This window comes from Nyctereutes procyonoides, unplaced genomic scaffold (assembly GCF_905146905.1).
Source record: "Nyctereutes procyonoides isolate TBG_1078 unplaced genomic scaffold, NYPRO_anot_genome, whole genome shotgun sequence".
NCBI lineage: Eukaryota > Metazoa > Chordata > Mammalia > Carnivora > Canidae > Nyctereutes > Nyctereutes procyonoides.
In genome coordinates this window covers 7,023,208-7,047,289 of record NW_026575020.1, presented here as the reverse complement: position 1 = coordinate 7,047,289, position 24,082 = coordinate 7,023,208, and the positions used below count along the sequence as shown (strand labels likewise).

Sequence of the window (24,082 nt, the reverse complement as noted above, 5' to 3'; positions counted from 1 at the left end):
GTGGTTGTTGAGAGGATCCCATTCTCCCTTTACACAAACCCTCCCACACCCATAGGCGCTTCCTCCTTCTGCCAAAACAAACTTTATTGCACCAAAAAGAAAAAAAAAAAAACTTCATTTATGTACAGTCAGATATAAAGACATCTCTTGACTCCTGTGCATATATTTCCTCAACTCAAGATTAGGGCATAAAAGTCAGGCTGGTGTGCCAGACATGCTCTGCCCACGGCAGGGCCAAGGAGAGGATTGTCACTTGAAAGTGGGAACACTTAAATGGATGACAGACGACCACTGGACCAACAGACCAAGGGCATTCTTCTAAGCCCTGTACGAGTTCTGGGAGTGGAAGAGGGAAATTGGAAGCAGGGTCCCTTTCTGAAATCTCCCTATTAAGAGACCCAGTTTTAAGTATCCGAGATAAACTTCCGTTCCCCAAGCCCACTTCTGTCCAGTTTCTTTGCTTCCTGCCCTCCCAAGTAGAACATTTTCCTCTGCGTCCAACCCCTCCCAAGCTCCCCCAGGGAAGTCCCCCGGCCCCTGGGCAGAGGGCTCCCCAGCAGCAGGCAGGGCAGGTATGGTTATCCTCTCCCTTACATGTGGCTGGATACTGACCGAGGCCCTGCGTCACATGGATCACCAACACCCCACTGGGAGCCATAACAGTAAGAATCTGGAAAGTATGGGGGAGAACACACCAAAAAGGGGAAGGCTGGATTTCCTTGGTGCCCAGTACAATGGGGCACCTAAAGCACATTTTTCTGAGCCAGCCCACTAAAGGACCACTGCAGCTAGATACAGAGAAGCAACACAGCCAGGCGAATGCCCATGGGAGCTGGTGACAGAGCAGCAGGGGGGGTGGGGGAAGGAAGGGAGGCAGGAGGAGCCCAGAGTCCCAGCCCTAGTCCCTCTGCCCTTGGCGACCCTTGCTCCCCACGCGTTTCTGGGCACTGAAGTGAAGGGGGGGCACTGGAGGCTGGGGTAAAAATACACAAGGACAGCCAAACAGAACACAACAGGGCTAGCGTCAGTCTCCCCACTGCACCCCGCCCCCCGGGGAACCCCCTCATCATCGTGGCTAGGATTTACGAAAATCTGAAAGAGACTATTCTACATAGTGGCTCTCATTCCCCACACACAGCGGCTGTGTTGGGAACTTTTCAAATCAGTGATTGCGGGAACAAAATCAGCTTCTCGTGCTGCCTGTGCAGGCTTTACCAAGACCTCGGTTCAGTCCTGGTCACATTTACCTTCTGTCTTAAATCTAGAAATGGGCAAGGGAATGGGGGGTGGGGAGCAGAGGAGAAAGGTGCTCAGGTGCTAGGTAAAGCTTACTGATCAGCAGCCTAGACTCCACCACTGTTCCTTCTCTTTGGTCTGTCTAGAACAGTGACTATAAATTAGGAAAAACAAAATTATGCTGGCCCATGGGAAGTAAGGGCAGAGGAGGCAGGGAGGAAAAAGGGCATCGGGAAGCCCTGCTTCAAGACTGCAGACAGACAGACAACCACCCAGACTGCTTAAGTGTCACAGACAGCCCCCCACCCAGAGCTCCCTTCCAGATATCCCCATAAAGCATTCGGGCACACTCCCTCCTGGACTTCCGGCTTCTATCCCCCACCTGTCCCTAAGGAGCTGGCCCTGTGCAGAGGTGTGTCGGTTGTTTTGTTTTTGCCAGAGGCCCTCGCCCTGGAGGTGCTCCTGCATAGGTACCGTGGCCCCTGCTACGGGATGAACAGCCCTGGGGGCTGGAGAGCCGGGGAGGTCAGAGCGGAAGAGCCTCCCCACTCCTGCGCCCTGGGATCCGAGCTGGCTTGGTTCTTGCCATCTTGCGGGATGACATCACGTTTGGAGGGAGATACACAGTGCCTCTCCGTCCCTGGGGTGGGGGGGAGGGACTTGGCTGGGACTCTTGAGTGGGGGGAGGGGAGAGGGGAGCAGGGTCTAAACCCTCAGGCTCCCGTGCAGGTCTGTCTCTGTCCCAGACGAACTGCTATCAGAGTCCATTTCGGCGTTCTCATTATGGAGCCTCTCCAGCACTTTCTGACGAATCAGTCCCAGACGCATCAAGAGGGACTGGTAGTCAAAGTGGCCACGCTTCTCTCCGAAAGGGTCCTGTGGGGGAAAGGAGACAAGCGGGATGGAAGATTCTCATCTGGGCAGCTCATCCTAGACAGTGCAGCTTTGGGGCCGTGCTGGACTCGCTCAACTTCCCAGGCACTAGACTAGAATAAGATGTGGCATTACAGTCCCTGACCGCAGATTGCATACCCTCTGACGAGGAATATTATGGCACGTTTACCACCCCAGATAGGTCTGGCTTGGGCCAACATTAAAATGTGCTGGTGTTCCCTGAAAGTGAGCCAATGTGGAGAAGGGGGTCATGGGGAAGACGACATAGGTAAGAAACAGAAATTCAAGACCAGAACTGTAATCATTAAGTATGTCTGTGTTTTCAATTAATTTCCTAAAAGACATACAAGGGAAATATTATTCTGCTTTCCCTCTATCCAAAAGGGTAATTTGTTTTTCCAACATCATGGGCGGGTCTAGTACTCAGGAGTTCTGACTTTCAGAACTAGATAAGTACCCATACACTCTTTCAGAGAGATCAGTCACTACCATCCTGTCAGGTTTCTAGGCATCGCTCCAGGGCCACCCAGCCTTGATCCTAGTCCTTGTTATTCTAGATCAAAGATTTCCAGACATTTTGTAGTAAGGGGTTAACTGTTCTGAAAGTCTCAAAAACAACTAGGGTTGGAGTAGAGGAGATAAACAAAAGAACTTAAAATGCTGTACAGAGAATATGGCAACAAAAGTAGCACGTGGCAGGGTTTAGACAAGTGGAGACATCTTTCCTTGAGAGTCACAAAAAGGTACACCATTTTTCCCTCTCACATTCTGCTTCTTCCACATTAACTATTTCCACACTTCTGCCCACATATCACCCTCATGATTAGGGATCAGTGTACACAAATCACAGTCATTGTGATTACAGCCCACACTTCTCACTTCCAAAAGTTACACTCCCCAAAAGCTGAACTCCAAACTTACTTTGGAGCTGTCAATTTTTCAAATCTTCCTTTCTTCATCCTTGGCTCCATTTCTACCCATGTCCCTCCTCCCCAGATGCTGCATGCTCTTCCCTTTCCTTCTCTGATCATGAGTTATTTTTCCTCCACAGAGTGAATATTGGGAAATGCTTTTGAATACCAGCAATGAGAATTCCTGATGGGGAACGAACCATGGCAGGTATCACATACGATATACTCTGCAAAAGGGGTCAGGAGCAAGTTAACCCTGAGAGGGCCTTGCTCTTTGAGGTTTTGTTTTGTCTTGTTTTTAAAGATTTCATTTACTCATGAGAGGCAGAGAGAGTGAGAGAGAGAGGGAGGGAGGTAGAGACACAGGCAGAGGGAGAAGTAGGCTCCATGCAGGGAGCCTGATGTGGGACTCGATCCCGGATCCCGGGATCACGCCCTGAGCCAAAGGCAGATGCTCAACTGTTAAGCCACCCAGGCATCCCATGTTTTGTTTTTTAAAGTCATCTCTACATGCAACGTGGGGCTCAAACTTCCAACCCCAAGATCAACAGTCACATGCCCTTCTGACAGAGCCAGCCAGGCGCCCTTGCCCTTTGAGTTTTCATGTGGCAGATGGGTGGGGAAGTCCTTGAAGGAAGGACAGGGAAACTACTATTTCTAAGCAGCAGCTGAGGACAGAACACATTTACTGCTACTGCAGTAAATGCTGCTGGGGGAGCCTGGGTGGGCAAAGCATCTCAGCAAGAAATGGAGAGAACCTCAAGAGGCCTCAGTCACTCATCCAAGTCCATACAATTCTAAGTAAGACCATGAGTAAATGAGCCAAAAAAACATAAGAACTAGTCCTTAGGGACAGGAGTAGTCTCACTCTCTTAACAACCACGTTTTTTTTATATTTGAGCCCATTTACAATTTGGTTTAATAAGAATCTCCTCTTATTTTTTTAAAATAGGTTCCAGGCCCAAGGTGGGACTCAGACTCACAACTCTGAGATCAAGAGTCAAATGCTCTAGTGACTGAGCCAGCCAGGCTCCCCACCAAGAATCTCTTTATTTTATTTTTTTTTAGAATCTCCTCTTTAAAACAAGCATCAATCCTGTATTCCTATTGGAAGTGGATACACATTTCTCCAGTTGAGGCAGAGAGTAAACAACCACTTACTGTCATTTGTAACAGCAATCTTTCAACATATAACACCACATACCCAGTGTTTCCCTGGGCCTTGTTCTCCGAGTACCCTTCTGAGCTAGGGACAGAACTCCAGTAGAGAACTCACCATTATAATCGCTAAGATTCAGAGAGGGCTGAATGTTCTTGGTTTGAAAAGACTACTAAGAAGGGCAGGCCTTCTGAGCTACAAAGGATGGTTCAGACTCTACTTATGAACATCTAGTTTATGCCAAGACAGAAGCAACTCCACAAGAATGAGACACATTTGTCTCCTCTCTGGGCTATAGAGACTCAGATGAACCAAGATCCCTTTGGCTCTGAATTCTCTTAAGAGATGCAGAGGCTATCCTTGTGGGTGGATTTTACATGGTCTGCTGCAGAGCCTCTGGCCTTAGTGGCAGGGGCTGCATTACCTGCATAGTCTGGCCTTGAAGGTGTAGGCGATCTTTGCAGGCCACCTCATAGAAGTCGTAATACTCCAGAAAGGACTTCTCCATCACGCCTCTGGAGAACAAGCAGAGAAGCTGAAGTTAGGGACACAGTGTGCACGGGATCATCCCTTTACCATCTAACTTACTGCCAAATCAAATAGAGCTCCCAAGCCCGGATGTGATATCCTACAAAGACCTTTCTTTCTTTTAAGATTTATTTATTTTAGAGAGAGAGAGAGAGAGGGAGCAAAAGAAGGAGGGGCAGAAGGAGAATCTCAAGTAGACTCTATGCTCAGTGTGAAACCCAACATGGGGCTCGATCTCATGACCTGAGCTGAAACCAAGAGTTGGACACTTAACCGACTGGGTCACCCAGGTACACCCCTCACAAAGATCTTTCAATGGAAAATGGAAAAAGGAATAGATGATGGCCGAAGGTGATTTCTCATATTCCTTTGGTATTATTAAAGGAGGATAACCGGGATGCCTGGGTGGCTCAGCAGTTGAACACCTGCCTTCTGCCCAGGGCGTGATCCTGGAGTCTCGGGATCGAGTCCCAGATCAGGCTCCTTGAGTGAAGCCTGCTTCTCCCTCTGTGTCTCTGCCTCTCTCTCTGTCTCATGAAATAAATAAACAAACAAACAAACAAATAAGGATAACCATTAATACTGACCATTTAAATCCCAACTTCACAACTTGTGACTCTATCTCATTTGTTTTTCATAGGCCATCCCTAATCCCAAACCTTACTCAAAATTCTTCCAAGTTTGTTTTGATAACTGTGACTTTGTTCATCTACTTTGAACAGTTACAAATAAACTCAAACACTGAGAAATAGGTTTGTTGTGAAGGGCTCTACACCTCATTTGGCTGTAGAACAGTAAGGATCTTCAACAGGTCCAGGCGCTCATCAAATTGGAGTCTCCCTAAGGGTGTGGACTATGTCTTTCCCATTAGGCTTGGCACTCTCCTAGAATCAAACAGCTCTCTGAACTTCCAAGTGACCCTCAGCCACCACTCTTTAAAAGCATGAACCACACAGCTTTCGTTTTCTGATCTCCTCTGGTGCCCAAGAGTGGATTTTGGCTCAAAGGTTCTCAATGGTATGAACCAGCTACATTTTCAACAGTAATACCAAGTGCCAAGTGGGCGCTCTTGGCACACACATACCGTAAGGGCTCAGGGCAGGGACACTTTCCTTCCATCATGTCACAGACCGCCACTCTGATGGTCTCATGCCGGATACATTCATTGTAATTTTTGCTGTCTCCTGGATGTCTCTCCTGTAATGTAAAGGACATTGGGTGTCCAAATACAAAATTTAGGCAAAGAAAAAGTAAATAGGAGGAGGCTTCAGGATTAATATGGTGTATGTGACCCAAGCAAACAAGGGTACCTTTCCAACTATATGGCAGATCCATGAAGATCCAACTCAGTTTTTTTTTTCCAACTCAGTTTTTATTTTTGAGATCATCAACCTCCCCCCATGCATGCCAATACCCATCCTCTGTTAGAGGTCACTTAACCTGTAAGCAGCCAACTAGACGCATCAAATTTTCCTAAGGCTGAAATGAGAGGCCTCTGAAGTAAAGATTCTATGGGAAAGAACCCAATGTTAAGAATGGTAGTGGGACAAAAACATAAACATGTCAATAGGAGTCTCAGTAAAAAACCCTATAAATATCTGGATGCTTCCCAGCCAACTCCCTTTTATTCTGCAGGGTTCCACCATTACTCAAATCAACTACTATGACTCTACTGGAAGTAAAACTTGAAGTTTCCAAAAGAAGACTCCAACTCTGAGAAAGCCATTATGAATGTGTGGGTATAAATGGAAGGGGGTACAGTCTTCCAATCTCTTAACTCCTCCTTTACTCTTCAATGCTCCTCCTCATCACCAACCCAGCAACCAGAACCTTGGGCCCTGACTGAAATACATCATGAGCAGGAAAGAGGTAACATACCCTCAGTTTACCACCATGGTTTCCAAAATGCACCACAGCGAGATCACAGGGGGTGCTGGGGATTTAAACTTTTTGAGGAAAACCACAGTATTCGCCACCTGTCAAACACTGTGAGAACCACTAACTTGAGCTCAGTGGGTCAGTTCTGACCTTAGACTGCATGATATTCCTTTCAATGACACATTATCTTTGTGAAGCTGGACTGTCAATCACTACTTTGGTAAATAACAAGTAGCATACATAAACAGCAGGGAAGAGTAATGAGGGTGGTGGATCCAATTGGATTCCAAGATCTTCAAAGTTGTGTGGTACCCAACAAGTGTACCCTTCCTGTCATTAAACCATTTTAGTTATTTAAGAAAGAAGTTGTCTGGACCTAACTGCTTAAGAAACAGAACAGCCAGGCACTTCCGTCTGCCTGGGGAGCTGTGAAAAAGCCACCTAGACACCAGGGGCTGTGAACCAATAATGTTTGGGAGTACTAAGAATCAATGTCCCATCTCTTAAATTCCCAAAGGAAAGACCCTAAAATCAGCTCTTTGGTTAGCAAATGAGTTCCTTTTCCATTTCTACCTAATCCTAAAATCAAATACACTATTTGTTTGGAAAGGTGGTTTTGGGAATAACTTTTGTTGTTCATTCTTAAAGGGTATTCCCCGCTGTTCCGGTCGATAAATGAACCAGCAATGGCATCATTATTTCAAATAGTGCGAAAATTAAACTGTTTTAACCACCTAGACAGAGTTATCATCTTTGGGGATGATCACTGGAATTCTTTCCCAAGTAATCTTGGCAGGCATTTTGAAAGGATGGAAGAACTCTGGGCTCCTAGGCCAATATTGGGTTCTATCATGATCTATGTATCTTTGTGAAAGTGAACTAACCTCTCCGTGTCACCATCACCTCATCTGAAAATGGGAATAACATTTACCCCAAGTTAGTACAGTAATCTCCACACCCAGCATGGGGTTTCAACTCCCAACCCTGAGATCAAGAGATGCAGGCTCTTCCAGCTGAGCCAGCCAGCTGCCCCTACCTCAAATTAGTGTAAAGTTTAAATGGAATATTATATATTCCACACACACACACACACACACACACAGTTATCATATATAAAAATTTGGCAGCGGTTGGCATATAGCACACCCCTGGAAAATGCAACTCTCCTCTCCCTTCTCTTTGGCAGCGTTGACTAAAATATTCTTCCCCTAGCTGATGACTAGCTCCTTTGGCTCTTCAGGTTACAGAACTTTGTAACTCCAGAACACCTAGCTGAGCAGTAGTCACTACAGGGAGTACCTTAAAGGGATACTGGAGGATGGACATATATAGAACCCACCAGTTGCAATAGCCCCCAAAGCAGGCTTAGAATTAGTGTCCAGATGACTCTACTGATTCCTACCTTGTAGAAACACAAGTCAAATGGAAATAACTGGACATTGTTATTGTAACTTACAAGGAAAAAAAATCATTTTTAAGGAACACACACCAACTCCTTTTTTCTCCTATGGTGACATTAAACAAACAAGCAAGCAAACAAATGGGACCTTTAAGCAGACCTCTCAGATCTCTTCAAACCCCGTCTTCTACTCCCCAGCTGGCCCCTCTGGCCTTACCTGCTCAAAGCCAGGTTCATTGTGATAGGGGTTCTCAGTCATTAGGGATTGGATGGAGATGAGCACAGAAGAGATGCTCTGGGCTGGGCTCCAGGCGGGGCCAGTCCACGTACTGCAAAACAGCAGAGGGAGGGAAGAGGGTGAGGCCGAGAGTGATGGTGGAGGCCGCCACAGAAAGACTAGTGCACCAGCACCCTGGGCCCTGGCAGCACCCGCTCAGTGAGTCAGTGAGTCAACGTTTCTCTTTCACTATTAATGCTCTGGAATTTCCCAGCCTGTCTCTCACCCTCATTGACCAGAAATCAGTCAACTGCCTAATCCTCTTATCAAGTGGGACAAAAGGAAAGAGCGTAAAGCAAGCAAGAAAACTTTGAAGGGATTTTCATTGGGCCTAGGAAAGAAACAGTATCCAGGGAAGGTTCTATTCATCAAAATGGAAGAAATAAGGTAAGAAAACACCAAAGGCAATCTAAGTGTTAAGCTCTGTGGATCTTGGAGCTGGCTTATTTAGGGGTGGTGAAGGGGTGAGGGGAGAGAAGCTCAGCACAGAGGCACGGAGGGGGGGGTGCATAGGGGGATGGCCTGAAGCCACCTGGTCAGGGGCAGTGGGTGGGGTTTGATGACCCAGGGTCCTGCTCTGTAGCCAGCCCCTGAAGAACGTCAGGCTCTCTGAAGACCACGGAACTCTGCCAGAGGACAGGGAGGGGAGTTAGGGGCACTTCTAGACTGGGAAGGGTCTGAAATAACATATGGAAACCGTCCTGAATAAAAGAGAAGCACCAAAATTGCTCCTCTCCTCCATATACCTGATCAAGTACTAGGCAGAGGGAGGGCAGCTTGGACATTCATGACATTTCTTTTTAGCTCAATTAACTGAAGAGGAGGCACCTGATCTGGAAGTGGAACACAACCTAAGCTATGACTGGCTTGCTCAAGTTAACTGGCCCATTCCCTCTTCCTATTAACTTGAGGAAAGCCCAGTTAAGTAGTGTGGCACAGCAAGCTCATCATCACCATCACCACCTTCACCACCAAGGCTTGCTCTTCAGAACCTCTCAGCCTGCTCCCCTCAGCTCTGCTCCTCCAGGAACGCCAGGTCCTGTGCTAAGACTCCACATACTCCGGGAGTCAAGCCAACAACGTAAATTTTCATAACATTTCTTTTGTCAGGCAGCCCCAATCTTTTTTTTCTAAGTAGGAAGGAAAGGACTGAAGCTGACGGAAGAGTCAACTAGGAACACATGGGAATTTTCTATCCTGTGAGTCCTTGTGGTTAATGTTCAATTTCAGGGTAGCTTCTTTCCCATCCAACACACTTCTGCTACTCCTACCCCGCCGTCTTACTTCCCCTGGTTCTACTGTGAGCTGATGTTTGTTCAAAATCGTTTTATACTGGCCCAATGGAGAACCTAGTACAAAAACACTATCACACACAAATGTCATGGAGAAACAACAAGTGAATATCCTCACCACTGTGGGCTATGTCTACCACTATCCTACCAGATAAATACCCTAACAACATAAAGGACCGCTTTAAGGACAACCTCCTTTGAAGGACTTCCTCACTGCCACCACCACAGAACATGTCCCTGGGTCTGAGAGATTAAAAATATAAATAAATAAAATAACTCCTGTCTCCAGTTTGGATCAGCTGCCTTTCCCCCACACACACTTGGAAATATGCTGGACAGGAAAGAAAAAGGTATCACCAGTTCTGGCAACTCTCCCAACTTCAACCTGCACTTGTCCTCTGCCCCCAGGGAAACTCAGACCACATAAACACCGCCAATCCAGAAGACATTGTTTCCATTCTGAATTTTTAGCCCCCAAAGGCAGTTAAAAGGGAGCGAATGAGAACCGCATGAAGCAAAATCTCAGTAGCACCCAGAAACAAAATGTACTTGAAACTTGGATTTCTTATCTGATATGATTTCCAACCTTAGACGTTTTTCATTCAGTTGTTAAAATATCATGATCATCTTCATCACCACCGCCGCCTCCAAAGCCACTCATTGACTCAGAAACAAGACACCCACAATCTTAAATGGCACAGATCTGCAGCCTTTCTCAACCTGTTCAGGAGAGAATGAAGCCCTGATGCCCTAAGGGAGTGGTTCTCAAGCTGAAGTATGCGCCAGAAATCACCGGGAGAGCTTGTAAAACACAGATTGCTAGGCCCTCCCCTAGAGTTTCTGATATAGTACGTCTAGCTAGGGTGGACCCCCAGAATCTGTAGGGCTACAAGCTCTCCAAGTGCTGTTACTGGTCAGGGAGAACCACTTCACTAAGGCATCCATTGTAGGTCATAAATGAACTTCTCTCTTTTGCACTTAGAATGATACTAATCACGTACCATCCTGGGGAAAATTGAGGAAACAGTCACTCCAATCATTTTCTGGGTTCTGTGGTTCAGATGAGGAACCCCGGTTGATAAAGGCTGGCCTAGAGTAATTATTTGCTAACAACCAACTTGGCCACTTAGAAGTCTCCTCTTACCCTAGAATACTCAAGCAGACTTTCCCATTGCGGTAGAAGTTGGGGTTAAACCTCACTGTGTTATTGCCCGTTGTCATCAGTTTGACCCGAGGTGGGTGGATGGGATAGTCGGGCGGACACCGAAACACGAACAGGAAGAAACCCCCTTCATAAGGAGTGTCAAATGGGCCTGTGATCAATGCATGAATCTGCAAAATAAAACCCCATCTCAAAATTGTGAGGTGATGTCCCATCCCAACCCCTCCTGGCTTCCACTTGCTACCCACACCAGCAGCAGGACCTTCATCTAGTATCCATATTCCATATCCTCACCATGCGGAATGAACAGCCTGTACTCACTCATGCTAATAAGTATGTTTGGAATTTTAAGAAATCCCATTACGGTGGAGTGGCATCTTACTCAGTGGTTAACTTCTAAAGTTAGAGCCCAAGATGAAAACTGAATGTAGTCAAAAATCACCCTGAATGTCCCTTAAAACTCCCTGTGACAGCATAGGTTGTTTTTTTTTTTTTTTTAAGACTTCCCTGATCAGTGTTACATATAACAAATACACATGGAACACCACTGCACCAACTAAAATACGCAACTGTAAAATATTATCCTAGCCCGTTTAGTTTTAAGAATCTAATATATACTTTTACTGAGCACGTCTGTTTGGATTTGCCTAGGTTAAACATGTGTCTGAGGCAACCCCACCCTCCATTTAGGAGGCACAAAGGGGAGTAAGATGAACAGAAAAGAGCAAAGGGATTGGTGGCCACAGTGCCAGTTAACAGTGCAGAGCTGAGGGTTGTGATGGAGGCCTAGGATCTCTGCTGCCTCCACAAAGGAGCAAACCTACTGTGGGAGGATGTGGCTCAGGGAGCAGCCAGTTGTGTCAAAGATACAAAAAAAAAAAAAAAAAGAAAAAGAAAAAGAAAAAGAAAAAAATCAATTTAAGGGAAACTTATTCAAAACAAAATACATATATCTACACTACAAAGTCAGAACTTTTACCGTAAGAAATCTGAAACCATGGAAGAGTTTTCATTTAAACAATATTAGATTTAGGAAATCTTGATTTCTTCCCAACATTAGTTTAAGTGAAAAATTCACTTCTGAGGGTAGAGCGCTCAATGACAGAGAGGCCTAGGTATCTATGCCAGGGGAATTTCAGCCTTCTCTGTGTTTGTGTATGGAGGACAAGACAAGAATGGTCTTTGGAGTAGAAAGGACATTCAAAAGCAACCAGTTGGGGGATCCCTGGGTGGCGCAGCGGTTTGGCGCCTGCCTTTGGCCCAGGGCGCGGTCCTGGAGACCCAGGATTGAGTCCCACGTCGGGCTCCCGGTGCATGGAGCCTGCTTCTCCCTCTACCTGTGTCTCTGCCTCTCTCTCTCTCTCTCTCTCTGTGTGTGACTATCATAAATAAATAAAAATTAAAAAAAAAAAAAAAAAAGCAACCAGTAGGGCAGCCCCGGTGGCGCAGCGGTTTAGTGCCGCCTGCAGTCCGGGGCGTGATCCTGGAGACCTGGGATCGAGTCCCGCGTCGGGCTCCCTGCATGGAGCCCACTTCTCCCTCTGCCTGTGTCTCTCTCTCTGAATGAATAAATAAATAAATCTTTAAAACAAAAAAAAACAAAAGCAACCAGTTAGGGATGCCTAGGTGGCTCAGTGGTTGAGCCTCTACCTTTGGCTCAGGGCATGATCCTGTCGTTCTGGGACTGAGTCCCACATCGGGGTCCCTGTACGGAGCCTGCTTCTCCCTCTGCCTATGTCTCTGCCTCCCTCTCTCTCTGTGTCTCTCATGAATAAATAAATAAAATCTTAAAACAAAACAAAGCAAAACAAAAAAACACAAAAACGACCAGTTAGGGGATCCCTGAGTGGCTCAGTGGTTTAGCGCCTGCCTTTGGCCCAGGGCGTGATCCTGGGGACCCAGGATCGGGTCCCACGTCGGGCTCCCTGCATGGAGCCTGCTTCTCCCTCTGCCTGTGTTTCTGCCTCTCTCTCTCACTCTCTGTGTCTCTCATGAATAAGTAAAAAAAAAAAAAAAAAAAAAAAAAAAGTTAAAAAAAACAACCAGTTAGGACAGAAGTCTGAACAAGGTCCTTTGAGTATAAACTCTATTCACTCAGGTTTGCCTCATGCCCAACCTTCTCTGCATCAGACTTGAGTCCAGAGTGACAGGGTAGGGGAAGAATTGAGTAGAAAAATGAATAAGATGACTATATAATCTAACATCCCAAGTGGAGCATTTTTGAGAGTGAATGAGTGGCCCTAATAATAGTTAATCTGGGACAAGAGGCATAAACAGGGATTTTCCAAGCCAACCAGACCTACTGGCACCTGAATAAAAGACACCTGTTCAAGGCTCTGCTCCACCTCACTGTGTGACCTTGGGCAAGCCACTTACTCTCTTGGGATCTTAATTTATTCATTTACGTAATCAGAAATGTGAGCTGAATAATCTTTCTGGACCCAATTTCCCAATAGCCCCCAGCCCCCTCCAAGTTACATACCTTAGTCATGTCAACAGTATCTGGTACAACGAACATTCCTGGAGGAGGCTCCTTATAAATGGACATGATATCCCTGTATAACATCAAGAGGAGGTAGGGAAGGGAGTGAGGGAGAGAGAGGAAAAAAGGGGAATCCCTTGAGCAGGACAGTTGTTACACCTCAATGAGGCCAGGGCTTGAGAAAGTGGTGCTTGGTACCACAAACGTCTGCACTGTCTTGTTGGCTGAGAAATCTCAGCTGAGTACTTGTCAGGCAAGCAGAGAGCAAATTATTATCAAAAGAGCATTGTTTCCTCAGGAGGAGGGGGAAAAATCAGAGATCCCAGTGGCATCAGATGTCACCCCGGAAAAGCCACATCCCATTTACTCTCTCTTCCTCCCACAGGGCAATTCATTCACTCCCCACCTCCGAGATTCCCAGGTACTACAACTGAATGCTAAATGAAGACTGTTCAGTAACTGGGAAGACATAATCAACTCCACTAAAAAAACGAATCCCATAAACCATACAGTGAGCCATTGTTGGCCAGAGGAATACACAAAGCAAGTGAGCTAGCAAAAAGCAATAATGGTCTTCTTGCCCAAAACACCGACAGTGTAGAGATCGCTTCAGATTGGAGAAGGTACCCTCTGCAATTGCTGAGAGTCCCACATCTGAAAAATGACATGTAGTGGCTACCATAGAATCCATCAGTTGTGAGTTAGGGTCCAAAGGACATTCTAGGTGGAAAAGACTCGGCAGGGCACATAGGGACATAAACTGCAAACAAGTGGGAGAGGAGAAGAAAGAAGTATTGGCAGAACTCAATGGTAGAAATCAGGAATGGCAGACTGAAGTGGATGGAGAACAGGTGTAGAAGGGAGTGCTGAGGTTCTGAAGTTAGAGGTGGTGACCCTGATGGAGCTGGCATCTGTGTCAGGCACTGGGCCAGGTACTTTACACACAATGTGCTGCTTAATTTTTATTACAACCTTGAAAGGTAGGTAGAGACATCTGAAGGGACTTGCAGCGTGTGTGTGTGTGGGGTGAGATCACCTCGTTGAGGATGGCGGCAATGAGGGGGGGCAGGAATGAGGAGGAGAGGCAGAGACTGGTCATCAGGAAACAGGTTTCAGGCTGAATAGCGGCTCAAAAGCATTACTCTTTTCCTATGCAGTTAAGTACTACGCTAAGCATTTTTGCAGAAACATTATCTATTAAATGATAGGATCTAAGATCAGTCACCCAAGAAATAAGCACAGAAAGGACTTGGGCCTTTGTTCCTATATTTGAATTAGGTATATTTGCTACAGAAAACTAAACCAGATGAGCGAGAGGAAAAAAATACAAGAAAGTCTTGAGTGGGATAATACAAGCCAGAGTGAGACTGGGTGGGGGAAAAAGCCTGCATTGCTGGAACAGGTGTGAGAGTGGATAGCTTTGGGGTTCTGGAGAAGTGGTTCAAGGGGAGATTGCGGGTATGTAAGGGAAGCGATCTAGATTTGGGGAGACGGCTTGCGGAGATGGGGAATCAAAAGAAACGTTGGCCTCGACTCTGAAGCCACGGAAGGCAAGCTTTCTCTCTACGTGTGTTACAAACGGGGCTCGGGAGGAGACGACGCCGGGAGGGGGGGCCAATGGGTGGGGCCTCCGGGCAGCATCTAGCAAGGCTGGAGTGGGGAAGGGGGGAAGAGAGGCGGCGCGGAAGGCGGGAGGGGGTGTTGCTGAAGCGCGAAAGGGTCGGGTTTCGGGCGGGAGGTGTGGGGGAGGGTGTCCGGCACCGAGACGGGAGGGCTCCCGGGAGGTAGCCGAGGGGCGGGGTCGGACCTGGGCAAGCCTGGAGGGGTTTGGTGCGTGTGGAGCTGCGGGCGGGGGGAAGAGGGGACTTGGATCGCGACGCTTTGGGCTGGCAAGACGTGGGCCTTGGAGCTGAGCCGCCGCGAGGGAGGCGCGAGGCAGCGCGCGAGGTGGGGGGTGTAGTGGGAAAAGGGGGGGGCGGGGAAGGTCGAGCCCCGGAGCTCGGGGCTGGGGGAGGAAAAACCCCGGCTCACCGCTTGATCCGAAGTAGACACTGCGGCGCGGTTCGTTCGCCGTCCCAGTCGGAGCTGAGTGTGGGGTCCCAGTGGCTAAGCAGCGCGGCCCCGTGGGCAGCGGCCGAGGGCGGGAGCCCGGGCAGCGGAGCCAGGCCGCTCCCCGGCCCCCCGGCCCCGCCCGCCGCCGCCGCCGCCGCCCACACATCCGGCAGGAAAGGCGGCCCGAACCCGCTGCCGCTAACGCCAACAACACCGGCGACGCCGCTCGCCCCGGGGCCCGCCGCCCCGGCGCCCGCCGTCGCCGTCGCCGCCTCCTCAGTTGGACTCTCCGCCATCGCTGCTTCGCTTCCGGGACTGCTCGGCAGCACGTCCGCCGACCAGAGCGGCCGCTGCTCCCTCCCGCTCCCGCACCACCGAGAGCCGGGCCAGAGTGTCCCCACCCTCCGCTTCCACAGCCCGGGCGGCGCTGGCTCCGCCCACCCCCGCCCGACCAGCGAGAGGCGTTCTGCAAGAGCGTCCACCCACGGTCCTCCAGGGCGAGAGGGGGTGGGAACTGGGCCTGCGCGGGCCCCCGCCGTGCGGGGGTGGTGGGGGTGGTGGGGGTGGTGGGGAGCCTGTGAAGCGTGCCGGGACGCCCCGGGGCCGCCGAGAGCTCAGCGCCCGGCAGCGTCTTATTTTCCAGTGTGGCAGGGAGAGGAAGGGAGGGTCATATCCCCACCCTTAACGAGAGAGACCCCCCCCAGTCGCGTCGGTGGGTCCGGATTGGGGGATCGAGCTTCCTTAGGGGAGGCTCTTAATAGAGGGGGCAACTTGCTCAGGGCTCTTTCCTCTCTGGAAACCTCCGTAATTTATCCTCGCTCCCCGCACCGTCACCCACCGAGGGCAGACTGCCATTGCCCCCTGCCTGCAGCAGGACCAGGGGAAGGAATCTCAACCTGCGAGTGGAAAACCACCTCATTTCAGAGTTGATTTACATTTATGGAGGGGCTACTAGATGCCAGGCTCTGTTGCTAGGCGTTGCCATAGGGATAATGAAACAGACCTCGAGAAGCTTGGTAAAAGGAAGAAAATCAGGCCTCCTGACTCCAAGCTCAGCCTTTTTTTCTTCCCACAAGCCCTTGAATATACAGGAATCAAGGGGCTGTGAGTTTAAATCCTGGGAGGATTCCTTAAGGGCTTTCCAGGGATTTCTATGGACTAAGAAAAACTGCCTTCTAAAAAAGACTTTTCCTTTTTCTCCCTAGCAGAAACACAGGCTCATAATCATGTCCGGAAACTCTTGGCCAGATGTGTTTCAGAATTGAGAGGAACACCCCAGTAAGGTCTGGGGCAGCACCCAGTAACCAAACATTGATGTTTCGACAGCAGATTGTATGAATATTCATCCTCATTTGGATACATTTATGAATAGTCCTACCGAGCCAAGCAAATAGCCTCACTCGGTATTACACTTTTTGCCATCAAAATTGTTTTTTAGGAGAAAAGTCCAGCTTTCACTGCTTCCTGATTTTTCCAATAAGGGTAATCACCAACACTTGCTGAGGCTAAAAATTTGTTTCTTCAGCTGACATTTATTGAGTGCTTAGCATGTGCCAAGCACTTTGTATACTTTGTCTTATGTATTCCTTCCAACAACCCTAGGAAGTAAGTACTATTATTAGTGTATTCTGACAGATGGAAAAATAGGCTTACAGAGGTTCGTTCCATCACTTAACCTGGGTCACACTGAGAGCAAGCAACAGATTCAGGGATGTGAGCCAAATCTGTCTAACTCCAGAGAAAAAGTTCTAACTACTATGTGATAGTATCACAGCTTGGAGCTCTCCCACATTTACTGGATTTATTTCACGTGGTCCTTTGTTCCCTATTGCTTCCAACCCCTATCCCACAACACACACACACACACACACACAACACACACATGCACTTCCGGGGCTCTTGAGCAGGTATTGTCTGAATCCAGCAGAGGGCTTGGTGCAGCTTAGGTACTTAACTTGAAGCAAAAATGACTCAACGCAATGTTTTATACAGATTTCATGTTTTGTTGGTAAAGTGTTTTCTTTGTTTTTTCTTTTTTTAGGGTTTTATTTATTTATTCATGAGAGACAGAGAGGCAGACATAGGCAGAGGGGAAGCAGGCTCCCTGAGAGGAGCCCAATGTGGGACTCCATTCCAGGACTCAGGGATCACTACCTGAGCCAAAGGCAGCTGCTCAACCACTGAGCCACCCAGCTGCCCCTGTTGGTATAGCATTTTACCATTCTATAATAGTAAGGGTACAGAATATCTGTGAAGGGATATACAAAAAACTGGTAACAGTGGTTTCCTCTGGATGGTTCAATCGCTGACAAGGTGGGCCAAAGGGTATGTATGTACACGTGCCTTTTTTTAATTTTAAAAAATATTTTATTTATTCATAGAGACGCAGAGAGAGAGAGAAAGAGAGGCAAAGACAAAGGCAGAGGGAGAAGCAGGCTTGACGCAGAGAGCCTGACGTGGGACTCAATCCAGGGTCTCCAGGATCACGCCCTGGGCTGCAGGTGGCGCTAAACCGCTGTGCCACCGGGGCTGCCCTGTACATGTACCTTTTAAATATTGTACTACGCATCTATTGTCTATTAATACTAGGTTTTATTCATTTGTAAAGGATACTGGAATTTTGTTTAGATATTATTTATTTAGTAAGATGGTCAAAAGTATGCTCACTGATAACCTCACACAAAGAAAACATGACTCCATGGCTCCTCTATGGCTCCAGACTGCAGAGGCCCAAAGATGGCCCATGAGGGGAGAAGATTCCTCAGTGTGTTCCTCTCCTTACTATTGGATTATTGTTTTCAGTGGACAGAAAACAGTTACCTTGGATCCAGGAGAAAGAGGTTCCAGCTTTTGATCAGTACCACTCTGCAAATATCCTCTTTGAGCTTATTTCTGTATCCATAGAATGGTGATAATTCTTATCTCTAGGGTTTCTCTGAGGATTAAGAGAAACCTGAATCCTCCTGTGACAACAACACAAGTGTTTCGTAGAGTGGCAAGCACTGTCCAAATAATTGACATCCCATTTGCCCATATACCATCTCTCCTCCAGGCCTTTGCTCATACTTTCTCTAACTTGACTAGTCTTTCCCTCTACTATACCGGCAGGAGAGTCCTAGTTATTGGAACTCTGAGGCTCTGTTCCTCATCAGTAATATTGGTAAAATGATAGTAGTTTTAAAGAAGAGATAATGTGGGGAACCTGGGTGGCTCAATTAGTTAAGCAGCCAGCTCAGGTCTGATCATGGGGTCCTCGGACTGAGCCCTGTGTAGAGCTTGGCACTCAGCAGGGAGTCTGCTTGAGCATTCTCTCCCTCCCTCTGCTCCTTCCCCTGCCCATGTACACTGTCTCTCTTTAGGGTAAATAAATGAATCTTTTTTTAAATTTTATTTTATTTTATTTATTTATGATAGTCACAGTGAGAGAGAGAGAGAGAGGCAGAGACACAGGCAGAGAGAGAAGCAGGCTCCATGCACCGGGAGCCTGATGTGGGATTCGATCTTGGGTCTCCAGGATCGCGCCCTGGGCCAAAGGCAGGCGCCAAACCGCTGCGCCACCCAGGGATCCCAAATAAATGAATCTTTAAAAAAAAAAGAGATAATGTAATAATGAATGTGCACAATACCTGGCCAAAGTAAATTCTCAATAATTATTAACTCTTACTCATCTTCAAGGAAGGCTGAAATACTACTTTCTCTGCCAAACCTTAGCACCTCCAGGCGTATTATTATTATTATTATTATTATTACTACTACTACTATTAATTAGTCATTTAAAATTATTCCATCCTCTGGAGTAATTCATACCTTCATTGTAGCACATACTACTTTTTATTTTAATGGTTTGGTTACTTACCTGTCTAGCTACTACATGTGACATACTCTAGGGCAGAAAACATGGAGCACCTATCTTGCATCTCGAGGAACTGACCATTGAGTGCTGCAGACAGGGTGAACAGAACAGAAATGAGGCCATGGTAACCAGTTGCCCTTCCCCTGGCTATGGATCTCTAGAATTTCAGCTCCCCCTCCTCCTCCTCCTCAGATATGCCTTAAAAAAAAAAAAAAAGACTATTTATTTACTTGAAAGAGAGAGAACATGAGCAGGGAGGGAGGGGCAGAGAGAGAAGCGGGCTCCCCGCTGAGCTGGGCTGGATCTCAGGACCCAGAGATCACAACCTGAGATGCCTAACTGACTGAGCCACCCAAACGCATATGCTTATTTTTCTTTCCAAAGGGCTCAGCCAAGCCTGCTCGAAGAATTTGCAAGTCAAGGCCCGAAGGGCTGTAGAGCATAGCAGCTGCTTAAAGGACCAGCTCACCACCTCCCAAAGGAACTCCAGGAAGCCTCTAAGCCAAGGAAGAGGAAGGGCCAGGGAGAGGCTAGCAGCAGAATGTTAGAAGCTGGCATTACTTAGCCCAGTGTTTACTGACTTTTTCAAGGCAACACCTGGCTGCTTTTCTGGCAGCTTGGCTAGAGGGCAAGAGTATGCCTTCTGGAGCCTCTCCCATATCCTCTGGGGATGGATGACAGAACTAAGCCATCTTCCTACAGGAATTTGGATCCAAGACTCTCTCTCCCACACAGCACTGGACTGCCTGCTTTGAGCCATCTCTGGGTGCAACAAAGTTTGGTAGCACCTTGCTCATGGCAACAAGGCAAGTATCCTCCCCCAAGGACAGAGGCCAGCAAGTGCCTTAAAGTGCAGGTGACTACTATGCCTCAACTCTCTCTAAAAAGGGAAATTATGGGGTGCCTGGGTGGCTCAGTAGGTGAAGCTTTTGTCTTCGGCTCAGGCCATGATCCCAGGGTCTCGGGATCAAGCTCACATGGGGCTCCCTGCCGAGGGGGAAGTTTGCTTCTCCCTCTCCCTTTGCTTGCTGCTCTCTGCCAAATAAATAAAGAAATAAATTCTAAAAGCAAATAAAGAAAGAAATAAATCATGAAGATCTTTCTCCCCTTCCCCAAAGTTCTGTGTCCCTTAGAAGCTGTCCTTCCCCTACAGGGTCCAACCTTTTGTTCTGGGCTCAATGCCAGGGAGAGATGATGCATTCCCATCCAGGTCATAAATTCTGAACTAAAAGGAAAAATCAGAACTCGGACTGAGGGTTCGAGACTTCTGATTAAAGTCATAATACCTATATTAGATATATTTTTAAAAAAGAAAAAAAAAGATTTAGTTTTTTAAAGTTATCTCTATGCCCAATGTGGAGCTGAACTCACAACCCGGAGATCAAGTTGCATGCTCTTCCAGTTGAGCCAGCCAGGTACTCCCTTAAAGAATTTAGTAATACATGTGTTATTACATCTCTCTGAATACATTCCTTTTTTTTTTTTTTTTAAAGATTTTATTTATTCATGAGAGAAACAGGCAGAGGGAGAAGCAGGCTCCATGCAGGGAGCTGGACATGGGACTCAATCCCAGGTCTCCAGGATCAGACCCTGGGCTGAAGGCAGCACTAAACCGCTGAGCCACCCAGGCTGCCCTATTATCATCTCACTTTGTTGTCCCAACCACCAGGAATTGTTCTTTTTTTTTTTTTTTTTTTTAAGATTTTATTTATTTATTCATAGACACACACACACACACACACACACAGAGGCAGAGACACAGGCAGAGGGAGAAGCAGGCTCCATGCAGGGAACCCGATGTGGGACTTGATCCCGGGTCCCCAGGGTCACACCCCAGGCTGCAGGCGGCACCAAACTGCTGTGCCACCGGGGCTGCCCCAGGAATTGTTCTCATCCCCATTTTAGAGATGAGGAATTCAAGTCTCAGGATAGAGAATTACCCAATTAGGAAGTGGCAGGGATGGTGCTTGCATTCCCCTCTGACTATGCTCTTTGCTACCACACTGAACTCTTAAAGAGCCTTACTAATTGTTTTTGGTCACTACCTCTGAGAATGTATGAAAACAATGGATACTCTTGAAAAAATACACCTCTGTATCTACTCACAAATATTTTGCACTAGGCAAAATGGTTCCATCCACCCATGGATCACAGAACCTGAAGAATCTCCATGGTCATGGACTAACTAGCCCTGTTTGGTGTGGGGAAGCATTCTCTCTTAACTCTAGGGTTCTACAGGCCCAACTATATTCCCAACCTTGCTGATTTGGATTTAGAAGTTCAGCAATTCAAAGGCTATTTGGAGCTCATGATCATGGAAATTCTTGCCAGCCCCTTGGCAAAAACTAGATTCCTGGAGCTTCACAGAAAGTAAAGGGAATCACCTTCCCTGGGGGCTGCTCCTTGACTTAGCATTAGAGGATAGTGGCCTGGCAAGGATGCCAGCCTGACATCCTGAAGGGTTACTACATCGTTTTCGTAACATTACCGGTTAATCCATTGCTGCCTTGCAGATACCTCAGCTTCCAGTTCAACCTGAGTTCCATTCTTTCTCTTTGCCCCTAAGATTCCTGGGCTCTGCTTTGGGTTCTATCACTGGTTGGTTCACCGTGCACAACCTTGAGAGAGTTACTTAAGGTAAAGAGGCTAACAACAACAACAAAAAACCCCCAACAGATTATGGTAGACCAGTAGTTCTAAACTGGAAGTGATTTTTTTTTTTTTTTTTGCCTCCAACCAGGAGACATCTGTCAGTATCGGGTACTCAGCAATTGGTTGTCATACTTAGGGGTAAAAGGAGGTGGCTACCCGCATCTAGTGTGTAGAGGGGCCAGGGATGCTGTCAACACCATACAATGCACAGGACAACCTACCACAATGGATAGCTGGCCCCAAATGTGCCAAGGTTGAAAACTCCTGTGTTGAGACCATGACTGTTGAATGTCAGATGGACTTGGGGCTGGAATCGTTGGCCTGCTGTGTGATAATCGCGCATGTCAGTGAACTTGTGTGAAACATAGGTGAGTCAGCAGAGTGATAAGAACACAGATTCTAAAGTTTGAATTCCAGCTTTACTGATCAGCTGTGTGACCTTCAAAGGTTGCCTTACCTCTCTGAGCCTCTTTTTCCTGGACTATAAAATGACCTATCTCATCGTAGAGGTCAGAAACTATCCACAGAAAGTGCTTAGTACTGTGTCTGACCCACAAGTGCTCAAATGTTAGCTGAGGTTATAACCACAGTAGTGTCCTTGCTGTTCCTCATCTACAGCACATGGTTTCTGGACCCACATATTCAGTGTGATATAGTTCAAGGTCTCCACTCTTAATGCCCCAAACTCCTTAAGGGCAGGATCTTGGATTTCTCTGCCTTCACAAAGACTACTAGGAGGATGCTTAGTTCCTAAATACTTGCAGATTGCCCTTATTTTTTTTTTAAGATTTTATTTATTTATTCATGAGAGACACAGAGAGAGGCAGAGACACAGGCAGAGAGAGAAGCAGGCTCCATGCAGGGAGACTGATGCAGGACTCGATCCGGAGACTCTCCCTGAGCCAAAGGGAGATGCTCAACCAGAGCCACCAGGCATCCCTGCCCTTACGTTACAGATAAATTCAACCCATTCTTATTAACTCACATTTTTTTTTCATGTTTTAACCCTCTTTGCTAGCGGTCTTTTACCTGGATGGGAATATTCTTGGTTTCGCTATTTCACAAAAGTCTTGAAGTTAGTTGAGGTAAAGTTTTCACAAAATGGATCCCACTTTTACTCCTTTTGAAACCATCCAGTTTGAGATTGTGTTAACCAGCACTTCCATGTTCATTTTGTCACGGTTTCCTCGTGCTAGGGCTCAGAGGAGCAGTGACTGGATAGATCAACCTAGCACTCTCTTCCCTGGGTTATTAGCCCCACATTAGCCAAGCTGGGAAGCCTGCCGGGCACAGACTGAGACCACAAGGAAGATGTTGCATGAGGCTCTCTAAGCAATTTATTAGTTGGTTCAACCAAAAAACCCACATTCTTTATCCCTAGCAAGGCTAAGACTGTAAATTCTCCAAGAACAGGAACTATACCATATCTGCTTTATTCTAGGCCATTTAGACGCTCTTTTTTTATTTTTATTTTTTTTAATTTATGACAGTCAGAGAGAGAGAGAGAGAGAGAGAGAGAGAGAGAGAGAGAGGCAGAGACACAGGCAGAGGGAGAAGCAGGCTCCATGCACTGGGAGCCTGACGTGGGATTCGATCCTGGGTCTCCAGGATCGCGCCCTGGGCCAAAGACAGGCGCCAAACCGCTGCGTCACCCAGGGATCCCCATTTAGACGCTCTTAAGAGTCTTTCATTGTTTCATCTAAGGATGAAAGTGAAACTTGCCAAGTGGGGTTAAATGCAGGCCGATGGGGGCCCACCTCTATGTCCAACTGGCTACATCACTTCTTTGGGACTGTTTTCCTATTTGTGCCACCTTATTTGAGGTGCCATCATGAAAACAGATGGGACAGCACAGCAGTTAATGGGTTAGGCTAGCCTGAGGTGGAATCCCCAATTCTTCCACTTCCCAGCTCTGTGATGTTGGACGAGTTATTTCGCTGCCCTAAGCCTTGGTCTCTTCATTTGCAAATTGGTATAAACCACTGTACTCCCCATTCATGAAGTTGTTGAAGTAACAAACGTAAAACAGAGCTTGGTGCAAATTAAGCCCCTTAAGAATGTTTTATCTCATTATATTAAATTTGAAGGGAAAAAAGCACCAATTATCATTAATTACACAAATCCATGCTCCCTCTGGGAAATAAAGGGAACCCTCCATGTTCTTAGGTCATGGCAGTGCCACTTCTCAGCCCAGGAGTTCCAAACCAACGGCTGACCTATTCCCATTCCCTTGTACCACCCCCCCCCCCGGCCCCGTTCCAACAAGGCCCTCTGCAGGGGCAAAGGACAGAGGCGAAGGCATATGGG

General features: G+C 47.2%; 1 protein-coding gene across 1 annotated transcript; it reads right to left on the bottom strand.

Moving 5' to 3' along the window:
- Window positions 1–98: 98 nt before the first annotated feature.
- Window positions 99–15,655, bottom strand: UBE2Z (ubiquitin conjugating enzyme E2 Z). The gene is made up of 7 exons (XM_055321556.1): window positions 15,250–15,655; window positions 13,219–13,291; window positions 10,719–10,906; window positions 8,223–8,334; window positions 5,813–5,925; window positions 4,625–4,715; window positions 99–2,112 (listed from the first exon to the last, which is right to left on the bottom strand). Exons 1-7 carry the CDS (start codon window positions 15,564–15,566, stop codon window positions 1,942–1,944), a joined length of 1,065 nt encoding a protein of 354 aa, XP_055177531.1. The 5' UTR covers window positions 15,567–15,655; the 3' UTR covers window positions 99–1,941.
- Between the last annotated feature and the right edge of the window lie 8,427 nt (window positions 15,656–24,082).